The 22,951-nt window shown below is 38.2% G+C and overlaps 2 protein-coding genes and 3 pseudogenes across 5 annotated transcripts; 3 read left to right on the forward strand and 2 right to left on the reverse strand.

Moving 5' to 3' along the window:
- Positions 1 to 443: 443 nt before the first annotated feature.
- Positions 444 to 5,837, forward strand: AT5G33306 (annotated as a pseudogene; the record flags this gene model as incomplete). The annotated part of the gene is made up of 1 exon: positions 444 to 5,837.
- Positions 5,838 to 6,086: 249 nt separating this feature from the next.
- On the reverse strand, positions 6,087 to 10,965 carry AT5G33310 (annotated as a pseudogene). Its single transcript has one exon.
- Positions 10,966 to 11,622: 657 nt separating this feature from the next.
- On the forward strand, positions 11,623 to 12,321 carry AT5G33315 (annotated as a pseudogene; the record flags this gene model as incomplete). Its single annotated transcript has 1 exon — positions 11,623 to 12,321.
- A 5,185-nt stretch (positions 12,322 to 17,506) lies between these two features.
- CUE1 (Glucose-6-phosphate/phosphate translocator-like protein) lies at positions 17,507 to 20,514 on the forward strand. The gene is made up of 9 exons (NM_122856.3): positions 17,507 to 18,099; positions 18,602 to 18,724; positions 18,817 to 18,969; positions 19,165 to 19,250; positions 19,348 to 19,432; positions 19,516 to 19,635; positions 19,722 to 19,790; positions 19,881 to 20,010; positions 20,098 to 20,514. The coding sequence occupies exons 1-9, from the start codon at positions 17,716 to 17,718 to the stop codon at positions 20,172 to 20,174; spliced, it is 1,227 nt and encodes a 408-aa protein (NP_198317.1). The 5' UTR covers positions 17,507 to 17,715; the 3' UTR covers positions 20,175 to 20,514.
- AT5G33330 (Polynucleotidyl transferase, ribonuclease H-like superfamily protein) lies at positions 20,449 to 21,670 on the reverse strand. Its single transcript, NM_122857.3, has 2 exons — positions 21,183 to 21,670; positions 20,449 to 20,591 (listed from the first exon to the last, which is right to left on the reverse strand). Exons 1-2 carry the CDS (start codon positions 21,660 to 21,662, stop codon positions 20,520 to 20,522), a joined length of 552 nt encoding a protein of 183 aa, NP_198318.2. The 5' UTR covers positions 21,663 to 21,670; the 3' UTR covers positions 20,449 to 20,519.
- Between the last annotated feature and the right edge of the window lie 1,281 nt (positions 21,671 to 22,951).

A 22,951-nucleotide genomic window follows, 5' to 3' on the forward strand; every position in this document is an offset into this window, starting at 1 on the left:
TTCAAAGACTGAAACGGATATATTTAAGATAGAATAATTTTGTGTAAATGGGAATTTAATGTATTCTTTGGGTATAAATTATGGGTCAAAGACCATGTAAAGGGACACGCATTTTTGGGCAAACACACTATAGGCATTTTCCTACAAAGCTCATAGTTTTCTCGATAGTCATCAATCTATTTTCTAGTACATTTGTCCTCAAGAATAATCCTTCTCACTAAATAAATAAATACTTGAGTGTGTGAATCCGACATCCATATTTTGGCGCCGTCTGTGGGGACGGAGGATTCTTGAGTCGTCAGATTTTTTCTATATATTACATTTCCGAAGTGAGCCGTAATGTCTGGAGAATATGCTACCAAGGCTTCATTAGCCGAAACCCTCAAGACCATGCAACAAACTATGGCCGATATGGCGCAGAAGTTTTCGAATGTGAAAAAAACCGTCGAAACACTGCAAACAACCCATGTATCACTCAGCCAAAATGTTAGTACTATTCAGTCTCGTGTCCGTTCTTTGAATGCAGGCAATTCTACTAGAGTTCGGAGAACTATCTTCGGATCACCAAACTCCCTTCTGCGAAATGCAACGAGTGATCAAACGACCCCAGATGGTACAAACGCGGATAACCAACCGGAAGATGGAGAAACGCACCTCGAAGACGACAACCAGTTCGTCGATCAACACGAGCAATAAAACTTCGACCAGTTCGAAACCATGAAAGAAGTAAGCCGGGAATTGAAAGAAATGAGGTCAAAATTCTATCAAGCAACATGCTCGGAGCCGGATATCAACCGGGTCATCTAAGAAGCTAGGCGAACACCTTTCACCCCGCAAATTGCAAGCTTGAGAATCAGGGATTCTCGAAGACTCAACTTAGAACCGTACAACGGTTTGGAAGACCCGAAAGGCTATCTCGCCGCTTTTCTAATAGCCGCTGGGCGAGTTGATTTGAACGAAGCCGATGAAGACGCAGGATACTGCAAGCTTTTCTGTGAAAATCTGTGTGGACAAGCCCTGATGTGGTTCACTCAGTTGGAACCAGGATCGATCTACAACTTCAACGAACTATCGACAGTATTTTAAAACAATACTCAATTCTTCTGGATAAGAGCATTTTGGATACCGATCTCTGGAATTTATCTCAAGGGCCGAATGAGACACTTCGGGCTTTCATCGCTAAATTTAAGAACGTACTTTCAACGCTCCCGAGGATCTCACAACAGTCGGCTCTAGCGGCTTTGCGAAAAGGATTATGGCATGATTCGAGATTCAAAGAAGATTTGATACTTCACAAACCTGATACTATTCAAGATGCATTATTCTGAGCGAATAATTGGATGGAAGTCGAAGATGAAAAAGAAAGTTTCGCAAAGAGAAATAAGCAAGCGAAACCAGCAGCTACTTTTTCACCCAAGAAGTTCGAACCTCGGGAGAATCAAGGACCAAGGAAGTTTGGTTCACAACCATTCAATAATAACGTTGAAAAGTAATTTCAGGGGAAAGGAAGGTCAAATACCTGGGTTCGGGATGAGAGCTTGTATTGTGATATACAAAAAGTCACCGGGCATCTGACCAAAGACTGCAGTGTTTTTAAAAGGCATCTCGCAGAATTATGGGCAAGCGGAGATCTTTCAAAATTAAATATGGAGAACTTCGTCAAGCAATATCATGAGTCGAGAGATAACTCAGAAGCTCAAAACTCTAAGAGACCAAGACCGGCTGGCGAAGAAGAACCAAGAAGTTCAAAAGATAAAATCAACGTAATTCTTGGAGGATCTAAACTTTGCCGTGATTCCATCAGCGCAATCAAAAAGCATAGACGGAATGTTCTTCTAAAGTCAAGTTTAAGTGAAGAAGTAGATTTTCAAGGCGCTTCAATATCATTCAAGGAAAAGGAGACACAGCACCTCGAAAGACCTCACGATGACGCTCTAGTAATTACGTTGGATGTGGCTAACTTCGAGGTTTCAAGAATCCTCGTCGATACCGGCAGCTCGGTAGATCTAATTTTTCTTAGCACTTTGGAAAGGATGGGGATAAGCAGGGCCGATGTGGTAGGACCGCCATCTCCCTTAGTAGCTTTTACAAGTGAGTCAGCAATGTCTCTCGGAACAATCAAACTACCAGTTTTGGCGGGAAAGATGTCGAAGATTGTAGATTTTGTCGTTTTTGATAAACCAGCAGCTTATAACATCATCCTCAGAACTTCGTGGATCTACCTAATGAAAGCTGTCCCCTCTACGGATCATCAATGCCTCAAATTCCCAACTCCAAACGGAGTGGAAACAATTCGGGGAGACCAAGAAGCTTCGAGAACTTGTTATTTAGCTAGCCACCGATTGAAAATCCAATAGCAATTAACGAAGCCCGCAAAGAAAGAAGTAGTCCCGAGCTTTCCTAGCGGGCAAAAGGTGGACGATGTCGTGGTCTGAGTAATTCTAGAAGCAGACAAACCGGATCAGAAAGTTTGGATTGGAGCTACTTTGTCAGGCGAAATAAAGGGAGCTTTAATCGAGCTGTTAAAAAGAAACAAGAAATCATTTGCTTGGTCAGCAGCAGATATGCCCGGCATAGATTCGAATATAATTTGTCACGAGTTGAATGTGGACCCGAGCTTCAAACCAATAAAGCAGAAAAGAAGAAAATTCGGAGTGGAGGGAGCAAAAGCAGTAAACGACAAAGTGGTTAAACTCTTAAAAATAGGATCTATAAGGGAGGTGCAAAACCCGGATTGGGTGGCAAACACCGTTGTGGTCAAAAAGAAGAATGGAAAGGATAGGGTGTGCATCGACTTCACAGATCTCAACAAAGCTTGTCTAAAAGATAGTTTCTCACTCCCATATATAGATCGTCTCGTGGAATCAACTTGCCGGAAACGAATTGCTATCCTTTATGGATGCCTTTTCGGGATACAACCAAATCATGATGAATCCAGAAGATCAAGAGAAAACTTTATTTATCACGGATAGGGGCATCTATTGTTACAAAGTTATGCCATTCTGGTTGAAGAACGCGGGAGCGACCTATCAACGGCTGTTTAACAAGATGTTCAACGAGCATCTCGGGAAAACAATGGAAGTCTACATCGATGATATGCTAGTCAAATCATTGAAAAAGGAAGACCATGTTAAGCATCTAGAAGAGTGTTTCGCAATCCTTAACCAATATCAAATGAAGCTGAACCCAGCAAAATGTACATTTGGAGTCCCGTCCGGGGAATTTCTCGGTTATATTGTCACAAAGAGAGGAATTGAGGCAAATCCAAACCAAATTAACGCTTTTCTCAACATGCCATCTCCAAGAAATTTCAAGGAAGTATAACGGTTAACCAGTCGGATTGCAGCATTCGACAAAGAGTTTCTTTAGGATGAGAAGTGTGAAGAAGCATTCGGACAGCTTAAAGCGTATCTGTCCACTCCACCTGTATTATCCAAACCTGAGGCGGATGAGAAGCTCTATCTATACGTTTCGGTCTCAGGCCATGCGGTTAGTGGAGTCTTAATCTGGGAAGATTGGGGAGAGCAAAAACCAATTTACTACATAAGCAAATCCATGACAGATCCGGAGACCAGGTATACGATGATGGAAAAGCTTGCACTTGCAGTGGTAACCTCAGCTCGGAAGCTTCGTCCGTATTTTCAATCCCACCCAATCGAAGTGTTATCAAATTAACCGCTTCGAACAATTCTCCATAGCCCAAACCAATCCGGAAGATTGGCGAAGTGGGCAGTGGAGTTAAGTGAGTATGATATAGAGTACAAGAGCCGAGTCGCGATGAAGGCTCAAGTTCTTGCTGATTTTTTAAAAGAATTACCGGTACTTGGAGGACAGGAGCAGCCGGAAAATCAGTCTTGGAAGTTACATGTTGCTGGATCATCATCAAAAAATGGATCCGGGGTGGGAATCAAGTTAGAATCTCCCACTTCGGAAATCCTTGAGCAGTCATTCCGATTATTATTCACCGCATCTAACAATGAAGCAGAGTATGAAGCGTTAATTGCCGGACTCAGGTTGGCACAAGGAGTTGGAGGCGATGAAGTGGTCGCATATTGTGATTCGCAGCTGGTTGTTAACCAGTTCAATGGTGACTATGAAGCCAAAGATTCACGAATGAAGGCATATCTTGAGGTGGTCAAAGACTTGGCTAAAAATTTTAAGAAGTTCGAACTCATTCGCATACCACGAGGAGAAAACATAACTGCGGACGCACTTGCGGCTCTAGCGTCAACATCAGATCCCGAAGTCAAGAGAATCATTCCGGTATAATGTATTTCAGAAAGGACCATTAAGGAAGAAAAGGAAACACTCGTCGTTACAAGGTCTCGAGCCGCAGCCCAAGATCGCGGTGAACCTGCGATCGAAGTACCACCTGTCAAAAGACGAAAGTCAAAAGGAGCAACCGTACCTAAGCCTGTTGTGCAAGAAGATAATAGGCTCGAAGAAAATGTTGAACCAGTAACAGAACTCGCCCCGAAAAACACTATCGAAGCAGAGGCTGAACCATGGGTTGACGAAGACATCCTTCGAGCCGAATGAACATCCCGAACAGGAAGCTCAAATATTTCACGAAATCGACCAAATTCCGGCTAAAGATTGGGGGCTGATTGGAGGGAGCCAATAAAACATTACATTGTTACAGAGAGCTCCCAAAGAATAGATGGCAGGCTAGGAAAATGAGAATCGTTAGCGCGAAATTTTATCTATCGAAGGATTCTTTGTATAGACGAGGTGTAAGCGATCCCTATTTACTTTACATCTTTGGGCCCGAAGTTGAGATCGTTATGAGCGAAGTGCACGAAGGTTTGTGTGGAAGTCATTCCTCGGGTAGGGCTATGGCTTTCAAGATTAAGAGGATGGGATACTATTGGCCTACTATGATCACGGACTGTGTTAAGTATGCTCAGCGATGCAAACGTTGCCAACTCCACGCACCTCTCATCCATCAACCTTTAGAGTTATTTTCTTCGATCTCTGCCCCATACCCGTTCATGTGATGGTCGATGGATATCATTGGACCATTGCACAGGTCAACTCGAGGTGTACAGTATCTCTTGGTCCTAAATGATTACTTTTCGAAGTGGATTGAAGCTGAAGCATATGTAAACATCGAAGATTCGGCGGTAAAAACTTTCATTTGGAAGAATATCATATGTAGGCACGGCGTCCCATACGAGATAGTTACGGACAACAGACCACAATTTATCTCACATGAATTCGAAGCTTTTTGCTCGGATTGGGGGATTAAAGTTAGTTATTCCACAACGCGATATCCACAAGGGAACGGTCAGGTCGAGGGTGCGAACAAGACAATTCTAAGCAATCTTAAGAAACGATTGAGTCATTTGAAAGGAGGCTCGTATGACGAACTTCAGCCGGTTCTATGGGCATATCGCACAACTCCTAGGCGCTCGACCGGAGAAACCCCGTTCTCATTGGTGTACGGAATGGAGGCAGTTGTCCCAACTGAGCTTAATGTACCAGGACTTCGTCGAACAGAAGCTCCTTTAAACGAAGAAGAGAATTCTGCGATGCTGGACGATTCGCTAGATACCATCAACAAGAGGCAAGATTGATCCAAATTCAAAATTATCAATAAGCAGCAGCTCGGTATTACAATTCAAAAATCAAAAGCAGACCTTTCTTTGTGGGTGATTATGTTTTGAAACGTGTGTTCGATAACAAGAAAGAAGAAGGAGCAGGCAAACTTGGCATTAATTGGGAAGGTCCTTACATTGTTACCGAGGTGGTCCGGAATGGTGTTTATAGATTGAAAGACTTGGAAGACAGACCAGTCCAACGTCCTTGGAACGTGGTGAACTTGAAGAAATTTTATGTTTAAAAATGATACGCATTTTTGTACATGAACTACGGTGTGGCTTGATCCCGAAATGGGTACGTAGGCAGCTCGAAAACAAGTTCAGCTATTAATAAAATTTGTTTTATTCATTTTGAAGAATAGTTGATTATACGAACGAATCAAGGAAAGGAGTTCGACTATGCGAACGTACAAAGCAGGAAGCAAGGTTACATTTATTCAAAGGGAAAATGAGGAAAAGATGCCAAAATCTTGGACACACTTCAGGTTAGGAAATCCTTCTCGTCTTGCACAACACTTCGACCCCTTGGTTGGCGAGATCGAGAATGGGCATCATACAATCCGGGATACGTGCGAATTCAGCGATTCCGAGTTCGATCCAGTCTCTGTGGTGAGAGTTGAGGGTGTGTAACTCCCTTGATATCACGGTGATTCTCCGTAGCATCTGATTGATCTTCTTTCGAAGTTTCTTCTTTTCCGTTGAACGTTTTTGGTGTTGAGCCGCGAGAGCTTTGATGAAGGCCATCGCAATTTCTTGATCTATGCTTGAAAGATCTTTGATTAGTGCACACAGAACTTGGATCTGGGATCTAAAGTTGCGAAGTGGGGAGCGTCCCCTATCCGGCACATTCGGAATGTCCTCATCGATCATTCTGACCCTGGAAAAGTCTGGCATGGACTCCGAACATCGAAGGTTAAAAGCCATAACTGCACCAAAAAAGATATTATTATAAGAGGGACTCTTAACTTTCAAAGATGTGATTCCATTCAAGGCCGGAGTGATTCGCGGCAGCATTCACGTCGTCCTACTCGCCCTGCATTCAAAGAGTATCTCCGAGACGAATATTTAAAAATCAAGGAAATTTGGAAAGTCTCCTTAAATAAAAACGGGCCAAAGCCCAAAAGAAAAGTCCATACAAAAATAAAAAAAAAGGGTTTCAAGTTTCGGGGAACATTTAAGAAAGGGGTTTAGGAACAGGTTCCTTCATCGCCGGTTCGGGGTTCGAGATGGATGCCTCGTTCTTAACATCCACATCGGGCTCGTTCTTCACACGCTTCCAAGGGTTGCTGTCTTCTTCTTCATCGTCACCCTCTTCGCTGTCAGACGGGATCACTTGGATCAGAGCGTTTACGAGACCGGGGACTTGACCTCGAGCACGGAGGTACATCCGAAGCATGTGCGGGATCTTCGCCACACAGTCGAAGTTCCTCCACTCCCATTGAAAGGGATCGCTCTCCATAGCCCTTACCTTCCTCTCGATGCGGGCAATTCGGGCCTTGAGCGTTTGCCTCTTGAGGCCCAACCGTTGCCTCTCATCGCATAAGCGGCGGTGTTTGTTGACGACCTAGAACAAAGTTCTTTAGTTTGAGTGGGAGTCTTTCCGATAAGAAAGAGGGTAAAAGACTTACCTTGTCTATAAAATCGTACGCCTCTTTCTTGTCATTCGAAGGAAAGTGAAAGCAAGCATGAGGAAAGAGAACGCCGGCGGGCTCAAAGTCATCGCCGGACAGAAACAATGGACTTCTGGGGTCGAGATGGCATACGGTGGAGGCTCTTTCGTTTTCCATTCTTGAAGTGTTTACCAAATAAATTTCTGAGATCATATTTTGAGGCACTAATGACAGTTTATGCTCTTATTTATAGAGGGTTAGGGTTTTTACTCGAAACCACTAAATTAATAATTGTGGCGTGTCTGAATGGGTTAAACCGTTTTTGGGAATCGAGGAAAAGGCAATTATTGCCTTAGAGGCTTGAAGCTTTTCCTATTTTCCAAGGAAGAAAATGGCAACCATCGCATTTAAGACAAACGGTTCATTAAATAAAAGAAAAACAATTAAGGCTCAAGCACAGTAAATCGAACTGACCAAACCCGAGTTGGGGAGTTCGCGGAATTAAAACGAGTTCAAACTCACGTTTTCAGAGATAGGCCTGATCAACCTATAAATCTCGTAACTTGACCAAATGGTTAAACAAAGAAGCTATTTAAAAGATGGACTTTGCAAATCCATACTTAAATCTAGTAAAAACCCTCTTGGGATCATTGTCTTAAAAAAGGTTTAAAAGTCTCCTCAGGCAAAATACTTGTTAAGAAATTAAAGCCTACTTAGCCGATTAAAATAGTTCAGAAATAAACTTCGAGTTTGCTAACAAAAAGGGACAATCCCCATTAAGTGGACACAGCCACTACGGATCTTCAGCCACCTCGAGTTCAGGTTGAGTTGGCTCAGGATCGACCGGGTCCGCGGCAGCCGTTTCAGTTTCATCCGGTTCGTTGGCAGTGAGCTGTTCGGTAGGCATCCCAAATTCTGAACCATCGTCGTCCTCGATGACCACTGTTTCAGAGTTTGTGGATGGGGGAATTACTGGCGGGATGGCTGCCATTTCAGGAGTTTCAACCGGGATAACGGACACCTCGGGTTCCACGGGGTCACTGGGACCTGAAACAATTATCTCAAATCAAGAAAGACGCAAGAGTAACTTATTGTGGTTTTATTTCAAAATTTTGAGGCTTTTAAAACTTACCGGCCCAATCTAAACCAGACTCGCTCAAAGGAGGTGAGTCGGTAAAGAATTCCTCGAACTGTTGAGGGTTGAATGATGAAGAAGGAAGAGCGACCAAAAGACTTCGCTTCTCTGCTAAATCGGCTTCCAACTCGGACCTTTCTTGCTTCTCGGAAGAGTCTTTATCATGGGTTTGATCCAGAAGGAGGAGGTTGCTCTCGTATTCCTTGATGTCCGATTCCAGCTCCGTCCTTGCTTTCTCGGTTTGGATGAAAACGATCGCCCCTTGAATCAATTCCATCCCGTGACCTTTCACTTCCTTTCTGGCTTTCGATGCCGACCTCGCTAACTCAGCATCCAGTAGTTTGGCGATTGCCTTGTACTTGAGCTGCAATTCAGATAGCTGGTTGGACAAGTCGTAGGCACTGGATTCAGATTCCGAGAGTCTGTCCCGAGCGTTTGAGAGTTCCTCCTGGATCTTGTCATACCTCTGGTATTGATCCTGCAGCTCGTCGTTCGACTTCATGAGTTCAGAGGAAAGATTGTCCAATTGATCTTCTAGTTTTTGCCTTGCATCAGTTGAGGAGCGGAGCTCGGACTCGAGGGAAGAAAACATGTCTTTCCAGGCCAATACTCTTGTTCCCTGTCGAGCAACAACCTCTCATAGTATTCAATCATGTCGTTGAGTTCGCTGTTTGCCTGAACCAAGGGTTACAAAGGTAAGTTAGCATATGAGCGAAAAAATGGAGTTAAAAGATTACAAAAAAAACTAACCCGAGATGAGTGATAAGCGTGAAGAAGGAATCGCTCGCGAATTGCAGGGCGCCACCTGTCGAAGGTTGGCAGGATTGTGTCCTGCCGAGTCTTGAAGCATCGGAAGACGTTTCCTCTGTTTCCATCGCTGTCAAAGTAATAAAGAAGATTTGAAACTCATGTATGGGAAGTTAGGCCAGTGAATCGAACAATATAGTAAGTAAGAGAGTAAATGGTAATTACTAACGTGTGAGTGACTTGGTTTGAGGAACCAGTACGGCCTTAGGATTGACATCTCGGGGTTCAACTTCTTCTCGCCGAGGATTTTCACTCTGACCGGTCTTTTCGCTCCCAAATTTGGAAGAAGATGCGATGACTGGAGGAGGGGGACCAATTGAGCGAGGTGGGGGAGACAATCGAGGAGAACGGTCAGTTCGAGCTCTCGTCTTATCTCTTTTAGGAGAAGAACTGCTGCGGGTTGCTCTTTCCCTCTTTTTCCGATACAGGTCTGCTATCGGCTCGCTGCTTAACCTAGTCTGAGAAGCAGGTCGAGGCAAGTTGCGACGTGGTGATTGGTCTCTGCGAGGTGACCGGCTACCATGGCCTTCACGGTGAGGTGTAGGTCTGTATGCACCAGCAGATCTTGCACCTTCAGCGCTACCATCATCAACCAGGAGAGTTCTGCTATATTCCTTCTTGTCAACAGCGGACTGAAGGAACGACTTGTTTGCTTCACAAGCCTCTGTCATCGGCTTGGATAAAGTCTTGCGACGAGAAGCGATGGCCCTAGCAGAAGTTCCGTGAGGCAGAGGTGGAGGTGGTGGAAGTTGAAGTAGTTGTCCGGGAGGATTCGTCATGAGCTTGTGATTGGCTTCGACGAACCGGTCGAGAGTGAAAGAATTCCAAAGGGTCTCTCCTTCAATGACGATCTTGAAAAATTCGACGAACTCTACGGTCGGGAGGGTTAGAGTGATAAAAGCTGCGAGTTGAAAGCAATAAAATCGATTAAATCAGAAACAAGGATAAGCAAAAATCGTACGTGACCTAATTTCTACGAGGTTTCGCAGACCACTTCGATGGAAGCATATCGGAAAGGTTTCCAATCGAGGCAGGGGTTTTCTTGACCAGGAACCAAGGATGATGCCAATTCTCATCCTTGTTCAGGAGATTCGAAATGAGGTTCTGATTGGCGTTCGGGTACGCCGAGAAGTACCCAGTTTTCTTCGACGAACTCCTAACACTGAGAAGTTCATTCAATTCGGGAACCCTAATGACGAAACCGGCCTCCGCCGCAATGGTGATAATGCACAAGATGGTGCGGAGGAGATTGGGCGTCAACTGAGGTAGGGCGATTTCGAGAGCGGCCAAGTATCGAACCAAGGCTTCAGGAAGAGGGAAGGTCAGTCCGCAGCCTTTGAAGTAGATTTCATAGACGCAAAAGAACCCGGGACGGTGGTCCTCCGGCGATTCAGTGGGCTCCGACATCTGCGAATCTCTCATAATCTCAGCCGGAATCCGACAGAGCTCTCCCAATCGATTGAGGGATTGAAGAGTGCATGTGGATTGATAGTGAGGACCAGCGATATTGTTCGGCCGGGTGCAAAGGTCGTTACTAGAACCACATTTTCGAAAGATGGGGATTCGGGCCTTTCATTTTCAGAATTCATCGTGAGAGAATGAGTAAACTGAGGGTTCGAAGGATAGAAAATGTAGAGAGGAAGAAGAAAGGGACTTTGCTCTAAAAGAAAAATGAAGCGTGAAAAGTAATAAGGAGAGAGTAAAGCGAATTTACCTTACGCAAGCCAGTGACGATGATGGAACCGTCTTGGAAGTCGTGGGGGAAGTGGAAGAGTTTCCTCGCTTTAATAGTAAATAATTGATACGCAGTCATAATTGTGACAAATTTCACGAGAGTAATTATGGGTAATTCCGAAATCAAAGCAATAGCGTGGTTTTGGCGGGAAATCAGAAAGTCACTTGGCGCAATCTTCGCCCCTTAGAGCATTAAAGTCTTCCGAATTAGAGTTTCACTTCGAAAGACTTGGGGGGCTAATTGTTGGTGTCGGATCCCGCACCATGGGCTCGAGACCAGTCAAAGATTGCCACATAAGCAAGAGAGGCCCAAAAGAAGAGAAGCCCATAGGATACCCCGAGTTGATAGTACAAGCGAGGTGTTGACCTGGGAAGTGGATACAGAATCAAGGTCAAAGTTACCCGGAGTGAAGTGTCGAATGGGCCGACAGGTGAAGCCCAGGAAGTCTGGAGTCAATTCAAATTCGAACGTTTGAATAGATAATTCGAAAACTGAAACGAATACATTTAAGATAGAATAATTTTGTGTAAATGGGAATTTAATGTATTCTTTGGGTATAAATTATGGGTCAAAGGCCATGTAAAGGGACACGCATTTTTGGGCAAACACACTATACGCATTTTCCTACAAAGCTCATAGTTTTCTCAATAGTCATCAATCTATTTTCTAGTACATTTGTCCTCAAGAATAATCCTTCTCACTAAATAAATAAATACTTGAGTGTGTGAATCCGACATCCACAGACATGGGTTTGTTTTTTCCTAACCAATCCAAGGAAGATTTAATTGGTTTTGCAGATGCAGGATACTTATCTGATCCCCATAATGGTAGATCGCAAAGGATATGTCTTCACATGCGGGGGTACAGCTATTTCTTGGCGCTCTATGAAGCAAACTATTTCAGCCACATCTTCTAATCATGCAGAGATTTTAGCAATTCATGAAGCTAGCTGTGAGTGTGTATGGCTAAGATCCATAGTTCACCATATACAAGAAGACTGTGGTATGTATGCAGGGAAAAAGACTCCAACAATTATGTACGAAGACAATGCAGCATGCATCGCACAACTCAAAGACGGATACATCAAAGGCGATAGAACAAAGCACATCCTACCAAAATTCTTCTTCACACACGATCTACAAAAGAGCGGCGATGTACGAGTTCTACAGATCCGTTCGAATGATAATCTGGCTGACTTATTCACCAAGGCGCTACCTACTGCTATTTTCAAGAAGTTAGTCTATCGTATCGGATTACGCTGTCTCAAATATCTCGATGAATATACTCATAAGGGGGAGTAATTGTATGTTGCACTCTTTTTTTCTTAACCATGGTTTTTCTCATTGAGTTTTCCTGGTAAGGTTTTTAATGAGGCAGCATTTCAAATACTTTACCATTATGGTACTATAATGGTCATCAAGGGGGAGTGTTATGAATAAAGATGGATGCCCATTATAAGGCCCATCATCTAAGCCCATCATCTAGATGTTTCTAGGGTTTTACCCTTTCCTTGTACTCCTATATAAAGAACCTTTTTCTCAATGGAATACTACACTCATTTTCTTCTATATCTTTCTCTAGTTACAACAGGTTGTAGGTTTTATTAATTTAATATTATTACTTTGTAGAAATAAGATTATGGTTGTATGTATTTATAAACAAAAAAAATATTATTGGTAAATTGTACTTATGTGTTATATAATAGAATTCACAAATATCAAATTTAATATATATATATATATTGAAAATAATGTAAGTTATATATATGTCATAAAATAGATATTTACCTATTATTTATATCCATAAAACTAAATTTAATATATATATATATATATATATGAAAACTATAGTAATGTTTTTAAAGAAAATAAAGTGAAAAGAAAAAGAGAAAAAAGATACAAACCTTCTAAAGACCATAAAATTGTGCTTTAGAAAAACATGAACTTATCAGACAAAATAATTGAAAAAAAATACTATTTGGACTGTTAGAAAAAATAGGAAAGCTAAAGCATGATTATTTCAATTTTGGGGCTGTAAATTTTTTAGTGGCTTTAAAAATTTCCTACCGTCCAACCAATCATTTAAGTTAGGTTTTTTCGAGGAATTTTCTGTAAATAAAATTAACAGGGTTTGACGATTTGGTTAACATCGTTAACGGCCCGTTACGGTGAAGGGAGGTAGTCGGAAAAAAATAATAGGTCGTGTTTTTTTATCTCCAACCCAAATCAATTTGTGTATCTTTCTGACAACGAAAAAAATTTAGGTAGTTTTCTAGCAGATTTTAAATAGTTCGGATTTGTTTTGGGAATTTTCTCATACAGAAAATAAAATTGCACAAAAAATTATTTTGCTAAAAATATAGGTTCAGGACAACCAATACATATGGGTTTTTTCAGACAAAATATATCATAAAATTAACAACTTTAGGTGAAATTCAATATGATAAGGATTTGGTAAATTGAACTATAAACAATTGCAAATGAATAAGTGAAACAAAAAACAGCAAAGGAACTGCACCCGCCAATAAAAAAAAAAATCAAGCTAAGGAAGGCTGTATTTTGGAACATACAGTTTATATTAATGTTATACTGCTAAATTTAGTTATTTTCTAAAATTTGTTTAGTAAACATATTCAAGTAATTTTTTTCTTTGTAAATACTCTTAAAAATAGTATATGTTTTTTGGTTTTCTTTGTTTTTGTTAAACGATCTTGTAATAGCACTATTCGGGAAAACTAGATAATTCTCAGATCTCTTTCTTCTCTGCCTCTGTAAATCCGCCATGGCTCAATGAACTATTATGTAAAGACTTTTTAAATTAATATAAGTAATGTTCTATGGAAAAAAAATCAAGTAATAATAGTAGGAAAATTGTATTGTATAACCATCAAAAAACTTTATAATTAAACAACTAACCATTAAAAAAGAAGCAGTGATATTTTATGTAATATATACATATTTACCCTTGCTGATACATGTGCCTCAAAAGTCAATTCTCTACTTCTCCTTACCACCTTGAGTGCTTCATTTCTTTTATCTCGATTGGGTTTCCAAACCAGCTAAATAACGTGAATGTACTATACTGTTATCGTTATGGAATTAGCGATGTAATCAATAGGATTTTATTTGATTTGGAATTCTTACAAACAAATTTAACACTAAATACATATGTAACTAAGATTATCATGAACTATACTATTATTTTGATTAAAAACTAATTACAAGATTGCATGTTTTTTTCATAACTGTGAATATTCTATTTGATTATAGAAAATTAAAAATTATGTCAAGAATATTTAATTATATTTTAATTATCCGTAAACAAGTTTACAAAACAATTTCCTTGTATTTTTATGATATATAGTCCTTTTTTTGACGTGCATTTAACTCAATATTTTTAAATCTTATTTATTGTATCGTTTAGAATAAAACGTTACTTATTTGACTTCTGTTTAAATTTAACTTTTGGGTTTCCTATATAATATCTTTTAGGGTATAGTTTTTTCAGAAAATTTAACACATATATAAACAAGTCTTCAATCTTCCTCTTTATTGCTCCATGTTATTTCATAATCTACAAACATCTTCTGTTTAATCTCACCATTATTGATAATTTCATTAATTCCACAAATAAGAACCAAAAATTCATCATAAAACTTATAAATTTTGTTGCTTGGGTTTTTTATATACCATCTTAAGGTTTAGTTTTCTCTAATTAAAAACAATTAAAAATCTTATAGGAAAAAAGGAAGCAACCTTTGTTGAACAAAAAAGAGACATAGGCCTCACAACTAGCCTCCATCTCCTTGTCACTCTCACCACCACCACCGCCACCGCGGTGACCACCAACAACCATCACCATTATAACTAACACCACCACTACACCATCTCTATAATAAAATTAAAATTGATTTACGAATGATATATGAAAATAGTATAGTACACCATATTACTCCTATACATCCTAAATAGTACAACATATTTTTACTTACAAACACTATCTACTATTTTATAAATTTAAATCCTATTTTAAAAATTCAAACTATGTTTTATGTAGAAAAACATATATTTTTGTGTAATAAATTTCAGAATTGAAATCTATTTTTTGAAAAAGATATATAGCAAAAAAAATACAAATGAGTGAAAACTAAACTAAGTGTTACTAAATCATCTCACCAACAACTCTACACCAAAATTGTCTTTTCTCACCCTTTACATGCTATTTTCTTAATTTATATATATATGATGCTATATTCTTAATTAAGTATCAAAAATATCTAGTTTTGCAAATCACCCATAATAGTATTCATATATTAAAATAACAAAGCATGTAATTTTTATTAATCAAATAAATTATTCCAAAAAAATCTAACATTTTGAAACGAATGGGAATATTAATTATATTTGTCTATCGTATATGAAGACTCAACTACGTTTTCAAGACAAAAACAACGAATTTTTATTTTGTTTAGTAAACATAAATCTAAGAATTTGATTGATAATATACCAAATAAGGCCTTGATTCTGAAAATAGGTAGGACTATGGTCCCCCAACCTTGTCCAACGCATGTGTTTTGTACCATGCTTCCTCACCTACCCACTTCTCTCAATTCCATATTTATGTGTATTCAAAGAAATTTGGTGGAGGCTTTTTTTTGTATATATATATAAACTATGGCTACCAGAAAATTCTCAAAAAAACAGTTATCAGTTTGAGGATTTGGGAAAATTTTACAATTTCTATATGCTGGGTCAAAAGTCAAAAAATAAAATAAAGTATATATATATATATATATATATATATATATAATCAGAATTGTTTATCGTCCAAAATACTACGGAGTACGTAAACTCTTGTAAACGGATCACACAAGAGTACGGAAACCTTAGTTACCGACAACTAAAAGTATACAATGATCAAACGGACATAAGTGGATTTGATTGGCAACTAGTAAAGTCAAATAGATATATAAATTGAAATAATAAATAAAATGGATACAAATTAAAAGAAGTTTGACCCAAAAAAGAAGAAGAAATGGATACATAAGAGCTAATAAAAAGAAGGTTTAAACTTAAAAAACAACTGGATTCTCTTTAACACAAAAAACTTGAGATGCATTTTGTTGACGCTAATGTTTGATAACATTGCTCCTTAGGCGTGCTATACTAGGGGTGTGAGCCAAAGCACAATTAGCCTTACCTAAATGAATTATTGTGTTGCTTAGGCATGTTAAACTGAGAGTATGAGTGTAAACAAATATCAGCAAGTTCGTCCCAAAAATGATAAATTAAGCGATGAGGTAAAGAGATTCCTCTAATTTAAAAACCACGTAGCGCTAAACAATTAATCTAAGTTTTGAATTATGATGCAGATATTGCTGATCGAGAATTTTACAACTAGGCAACCAAAGTTAAGAAATAGATTGAGATTTTTGATTAGGTTGAGGCACAATAGGGTGTGGTTATGGTACATTGTTTTGTATAAGGATCATGTATGCGTGGGTGGTATGGGACTATGAGAGAATAATACGCGAACATGATCAATAAATATTGACAAGGTGGTTGAAGAAAAAAAAAGATGAAACTCGGGTTCATATAGAAAAAAATCCAAAGCTGTGAATGATGCATGCAAAATTCGGATTAACCCATTTATTTCTTATGTATAAAATGATTAGTGCGTGAGATAAAAAAATACTCATGATAGATAGACTAGATAAAAAAATACTCATGATAAATAGACTAAGATTTTTATTAGGATTTTGTAAAAAAAAACCTTCAAACTTGTTCATTTTTGCAATTTTATTTCCATTTCCAACAAATGTAAATTAATCCTATGAAGTATAAAATAATACGCATTATAACATTTTTGCCTATTTTTGCTATTATCAATTTTATAAAATATTGATATATAGTTTTTTAAACCGAACTCGAAAAGAAGAGTTTAACCTTACCTTCAAAATTTTAAAAATATAATCTAATGTGTGTGACCTTATAAACGTTTATAATATACGTATAAGGATCATATTGCGTATCATTTTAGACTTCAAATGATGAACCTGCATTTGTTGGAGATGAAGGATAAAATTCCAAAAATAGATTAGTTAAAGAATTTTTTTGCACAAAGCCTATTTTTTTCTTTGATGTATGTAAGCTTATCAACTGAGGTTGGTCAAAAATGGATTGAATAAGAACATGTCGACCATAAACCAAATAATTTAGGTTTTAGATGTTTTAACACTTTGCTAGAAGCCGAGTATATATAAAAGGATATATGACTCAAGTTTTAGGACCGAATTTTGTATAGTTGGTTTGGATCTCCATAATCTCAGAGCTTGGTGGTCAAGATTGTGCCTCGTAACCTCGTTATCCAAAAATGAAGTAGAATGTGAGTCGAATATCGTGAATTCGGTACCCTCTCGTTAGCTCATAGTGCGTTGAACCCTTTATCTCGAATTTGTCAAAACAAATTGATATTTTGTCGTGAAAAAAAAAAGTTCAGACGAAAAATAGTGGTCACAAGTCTTGTTCGAATTGATACCCGAAAAAACATCTTAACCAACTTAAAGTAAAAATTTAAAATCGGAAATTTAAATATTACCCTAAAGTTTTAAAAGGCGGACTTTTCAACGAAGGTTTATGCTAAGGTTAAAAAAAATACAGAAACGCTTTCTCACATTTCCATTTCAATAAATATATATCAGTCGCCACCCAAATTTCAGAATTGCTTCTCTTAGTATTTGCTTTCACCAACCCACTCGACGGAGTCTCCAACGCCTTCCTCCTCATTCTCCACTCTCACACCACCAACTTCTGATTCCAGATCTCAACGATGCAAAGCTCCGCCGTATTCTCCCTCTCTCCGTCGCTTCCTCTCCTAAAACCACGTCGGCTCTCTCTCCGCCACCATCCCATAACCACCGCCGCTTCTTCAAGCGATCTAAACGTTTCTCCAAATGTTGTCTCTATTCCTTCTTTATCTCGTCGATCTTGGCGTCTCGCTTCGTCTGATTCGCCTCTCCGTGCTTGGTCCGGTGTTCCTTCTCCGATCTCTCACTCCTTAGACACGAATCGTTTCAGAACCGCCGCTACTGCAGTTCCTGAAAGTGCTGAGGAAGGTGATAACAGTGGTAAATTGACGAAGGTTTTGGAACTTGGCTTGTTGTTCGCTATGTGGTACCTTTTCAATATCTACTTCAACATCTACAATAAACAGGTACTCCTTTGCTTCTCTACATGCTTAGTCTACTCCACTGTTTTGAATCAATGGAGAACTCAGAAATCTTATAGTCAATAGGATACTGGAGAGAGATTTTGTTCTGCTGATTCCGAAATTGGTACTGTTCATTGTGTTTTGGCTAATTGTTGTAAGTTCATAGTTTCAATAGATTGAACTAATCTTAACGATTGAGATTCATTTTTGTGTTTAATCGTGTTTTGATTAGGATGAAGTGTTCAGAAATTTGAGAGATATTTTGTTCTGCTGATTCAGAAAATTTCAGTGTTTATTGTGATTTGGCAAATTGTTAGAAGTCTAACTTTTGATTCTATCAAAAAATGTAAAGGTTTAGTTCAATCATGTTTTGATTAGGATGAAGAATTCAGAAATTTTATTATATCTTATACAGGAGAGAGATGTGTTTCACTGATTAGTTGATTTTATTGTTTGATTTTGAGGGAATCAATAGTTAGTTTCTTGTTTCTTCTTATTCTTGCAGGTTTTGAAAGCTCTACATGCTCCAATGACTGTGACTTTGGTTCAGTTTGCTGTTGGTAGTGTGCTCATTACTATCATGTGGGTTCTTAACCTGTACAAGAGACCAAAGATCAGTGGTGCTCAGGTGTGTGTGTGTGTGTGTGTTTTTAATGGAGGCTGGTAAAAGCTGCTTGTTCTTGAGATTTGTCACTCACTCTGATATGTTTACCTTGATAGCTAGCTGCCATCTTGCCGCTTGCTGTTGTGCACACACTTGGTAATCTGTTTACGAACATGAGTCTTGGGAAAGTTTCTGTTTCCTTTACTCACACCATTAAAGCCATGGAGCCTTTCTTCTCTGTTTTATTGTCTGCTATGTTTCTCGGGGAGGTGAGCTCTTTTTTTTATTTGGGTTTTTCTTTGACGTCTCGGAGTTGATTAATGCACTCGTACCTATTGTCCTCCTGTCTGGACTAAGTTGCTATGTGATTCTTGTTTCTAATGGCTTGTTAATGATAGTCTATATTACTCATCGCTTTTGTTTGATTTGTGTAAAGCATAATTCGTTTACTAACTCTTTCTTAGAAACCTACTCCATGGGTACTCGGTGCCATTGTACCAATTGTTGGTGGAGTTGCACTTGCTTCAATTTCGGAGGTCTCATTCAACTGGTTAGTTTGTCGACGAGTATTGTGACATTTAAGTCGGTGGTTATCTATTCTTCTGATAACTCTCAGATATTTACTACGGTTACTTGTTTTGTGGTAGGGCTGGATTTTCGAGTGCAATGGCATCAAACTTGACTAACCAATCCCGTAATGTGCTGAGTAAGAAAGTCATGGTTAAGAAAGATGTAAGTTTCCTATGTGTGGATCAAACTTTCAATCTTCGTGTTTTGGAATAAATTAACTAAAACTTGATTTTGTGTCTCGGCAGGATTCTCTTGACAACATCACTCTCTTCTCAATTATAACATTGATGTCTCTCGTTCTGATGGCTCCTGTGACTTTCTTTACGGAAGGCATCAAGTTCACTCCTTCATACATTCAATCAGCTGTGAGTTTAGTATATATTACGATTCTATTTTTTCTATATCCTTCTCAAATGTTTGCAGTTCCTAACAACCAATCTCGGTTTTGCAGGGTGTGAATGTTAAACAAATATATACAAAGTCTCTTATCGCTGCACTCTGCTTCCACGCATACCAGCAGGTTAGGCTTTTTTTTCTCTTAATGATTTGGTTGCTTTACTTGAGTATATAACGAATTTGAATTGACATTTCTGAAATGTGGATAATACAGGTGTCGTACATGATATTGGCGAGAGTATCACCGGTTACACATTCTGTCGGAAACTGTGTGAAACGTGTTGTGGTTATTGTGAGCTCTGTCATCTTCTTCAAGACACCCGTCTCGCCTGTTAATGCTTTCGGTAACATCCAGTCTTATTCTCTTCTCGGCTTCAGTGAATACGCAATACTTTGGAACTCATTGTCGTTTATTTTTGTCTCTGCGGCAGGAACTGGAATCGCCCTTGCGGGTGTCTTCTTATACTCCAGAGTGAAGGGTATTAAGCCAAAGCCAAAGACTGCTTAAGCAAATATCGGCTAATACCTAATGTCATATCACTCCCGCGCTTTGGATTTGTATACAATTTCTCGAGCTAAAGTTTTCAGATAGATGGTTTTATTCTTTTGCGGGTTTTTTCACGAAGTTTCATCATCCCTTTCTAAGCTTTTCGCTGCAGCCATCGGTTCTCTTAGAGTTTGTTATAAGTTCTCTTCTGTGTCTAGACAAATGCTAAACTCTTAAATTTCTTACAGTTTTTCCAAGAATAACTTGTCAACACATTCTCATTACTGCTTTTAGTTTACACGTTTAAGGTTTATTAGGAGGAGCACGTGAATTGTTCCTTTTGCTATGGTGATAAAAAGCACAATATTAAGCATTTGAGGATACCTCTTGACTTGCATTTGCACCCGATTCAGTAGTCTGCACGAGTTGTTTGAACTCCTTATCCACAGTTCAATACCTCTAAGTGATATGGATTCGACATATTTTAAAGTGATATTATACTTCAAAACTTTAGTTTATTTCCGTTAAGGACATTCATCGTGAACAACCATAATTTGAATCGCACAGAAATTTTTAAAAATGCTTTAAACTATTAGATCTCAGTAATTATTTAACATAATTTCTTGTATGCCATAAATTTTGTATATAAAATCATTCTTCCATTTATGCTATGCCCAAAAGTCATAATCTTAGCATTATACAGCTACATATTTACTGATCATAAAATTACGTATTGATCACATAATTTGTATCTATTTTTTAAAAGGTTAATACTCTTATATATCGTTGAATTAAAAAAAAAAAAAAACATTCGAAGACAATAAAATACTCGTTTCTATTGATTCGCTAGGTGAATTTACGAAGGAAAATTTTGATTTTTGGTCATAAAAAGAGTAATCTCGTTTGAAATAATATATTTGTTTTGAGAAATAATCTATTTTGATAGTTGTAAAGTGGGTAAACTGAATCGAACCATGTTTACTTTTTTTTTTTTTTGTCGTCATTTTCATTACTTCACAACTAACTTACATGAGTCCATGATATTACATATTGCATCTTTTTGGATCTTGCTACTTTTGCGAGATGATCAGCTACATCATTGATTGTACTATTCACTTTACTTACAACAAAAGAAGCTGAAATTGTAGCAAGTTTTTGTATGTCCTGGATATAAGCGGCCAAAGGGGAGTTAGTTGTGGGGCATGCCTTCTTGTCCTTTTGCAGATATGGCGCTACATTCTGATACAGGATTGAAGCATCGACACAAAATTTAACCTCTTCGTAACCCAGTCTCCGTACTTGCATCATTGCCGACCTAAGGGCTTCCGCTTCCGCTTCAATCGAAGAGTTAGTTGGAGGTATAGAGGCCATACCTTTGAGAACCATTTGAGCTTTGTCATTGTAAAGGACCCACCCAATTCCTGCACATTCAGTTGGGGAAACCCAAGATGCATCCACAAAGCAGCAGTATGCTTTGGCTTCTTTCATGATATCTTGTACATTCCCCATTAATGCCCCGGTCTTCTGTTGGTCTTGTTGAGAATTTGGTTGGGGCTGAGTCAAATCGATGAGCGCTTTGTTGATAATATCTGGTATAGACCATTTTCAGTTGTTGAAGATAAGGTCATTGCTCATTTTCCAGATACGCCAACCAATGAAAGGGAATAGACTTACATCCTTTCTGTGGTTTTTTGTCAGACTCATCAATTTCTCAATATTCTCCATATAAGAGTTTAAGTTCCAAGATGCACCTGGTATAGAAAGGTTCGGTGCCTGCTCCCAGATTTCTCTGCTGATTCGGCATTGAAAGAGCAAATGGTTTATGTTTTCCGGAGCTTCACCACATCTGAAACAAATGTCATCTGAAGTCAACTTTCTCCTCTTGAGGTTATCTGCAGTCGGTAAAGCATTATGGAGTACTTTCCACCAAAAGTGTTTAATCTTTGGTGGAGTATTAAGGTTCCATAATGTTGACTTTTAAATTTTATGATAAATGTCTTAAATTATATAAATACGATCTAAAAGTAACTTTAAATTTAAAGTTTACATTTAGATATTTGATAAACTTCATTTAATAATCTTTGTCAATGTGTCTATATAACCTAATGTTTTGTTCTTGTTTTGTTCTTGTTTTTTTTTTTTTTTTTTTTTTTTTTTTTTTTTTTTTTTTTTTATGAAAAGTATTATTACCTGATGTATATTAATTGTTATGTTGTGATTGGTTTCTGTTGGAGCTTCTCTGCTTATGTGTATGAGTTGTTTTGTTTTGATTGGTTAATCTTTTTAATGATGTGTCTAGCGAGAGTTATTTTATTTTAATTGTACTATATTTATATTGTGATGTTTCTCTTAAATTAAAAATTTATGACTATATATATGACAATATATATATATATATATATATATATATACATTATTGAGATAGATAATGAATACATTAGTTTATCATTAAATTTAATAGGTACTGATCTTCAAATTATTTTCAAACGATTCTCTGTCAATTTCTTGATATTTTTAAACTAAAATCCATTTTTTAAAAAATAGACTGATTTAACAAACATTAAAAGTTAATTGTTTCTGTACATGCCACGGATCGAAAATGAGTCAGTAAATGAATATTTTTTACCTAAAGTCACACATTGTATATACCTAAGTAAATGATACATGACCAAAATTAGAAGATCAAGAATCCTTATATTACGAAAATATCCGGTTACATTCGTTGAATACTTTAATGAAGAATCTAGGATATAATTAAAGAAGAAGAAAATATGTAAGCATTTAGAAATAAAATAACT

Source organism: Arabidopsis thaliana, chromosome 5 (genome assembly GCF_000001735.4).
Source record: "Arabidopsis thaliana chromosome 5, partial sequence".
In the NCBI taxonomy this organism is placed as follows: Eukaryota; Viridiplantae; Streptophyta; class Magnoliopsida; order Brassicales; family Brassicaceae; genus Arabidopsis; species Arabidopsis thaliana.

Bases quoted from the DNA above. Each gene is read 5' to 3' on its own strand.
- CUE1 (NM_122856.3), top strand. From the start codon at position 17,716: ATGCAAAGCTCCGCCGTATTCTCCCTCTCTCCGTCGCTTCCTCTCCTA. The intron at 18,725-18,816 runs GTGTGTGTGTGT...TTACCTTGATAG, and splicing joins CAAAGATCAGTGGTGCTCAG to CTAGCTGCCATCTTGCCGCT. The intron at 19,251-19,347 runs GTTAGTTTGTCG...GTTTTGTGGTAG, and splicing joins TCGGAGGTCTCATTCAACTG to GGCTGGATTTTCGAGTGCAA.
- AT5G33330 (NM_122857.3), bottom strand. From the start codon at position 21,662: ATGGGGAATGTACAAGATATCATGAAAGAAGCCAAAGCATACTGCTGC. The intron at 20,592-21,182 runs GTAAGTTAGTTG...ACTGTGGATAAG, and splicing joins ATGTAATATCATGGACTCAT to GAGTTCAAACAACTCGTGCA.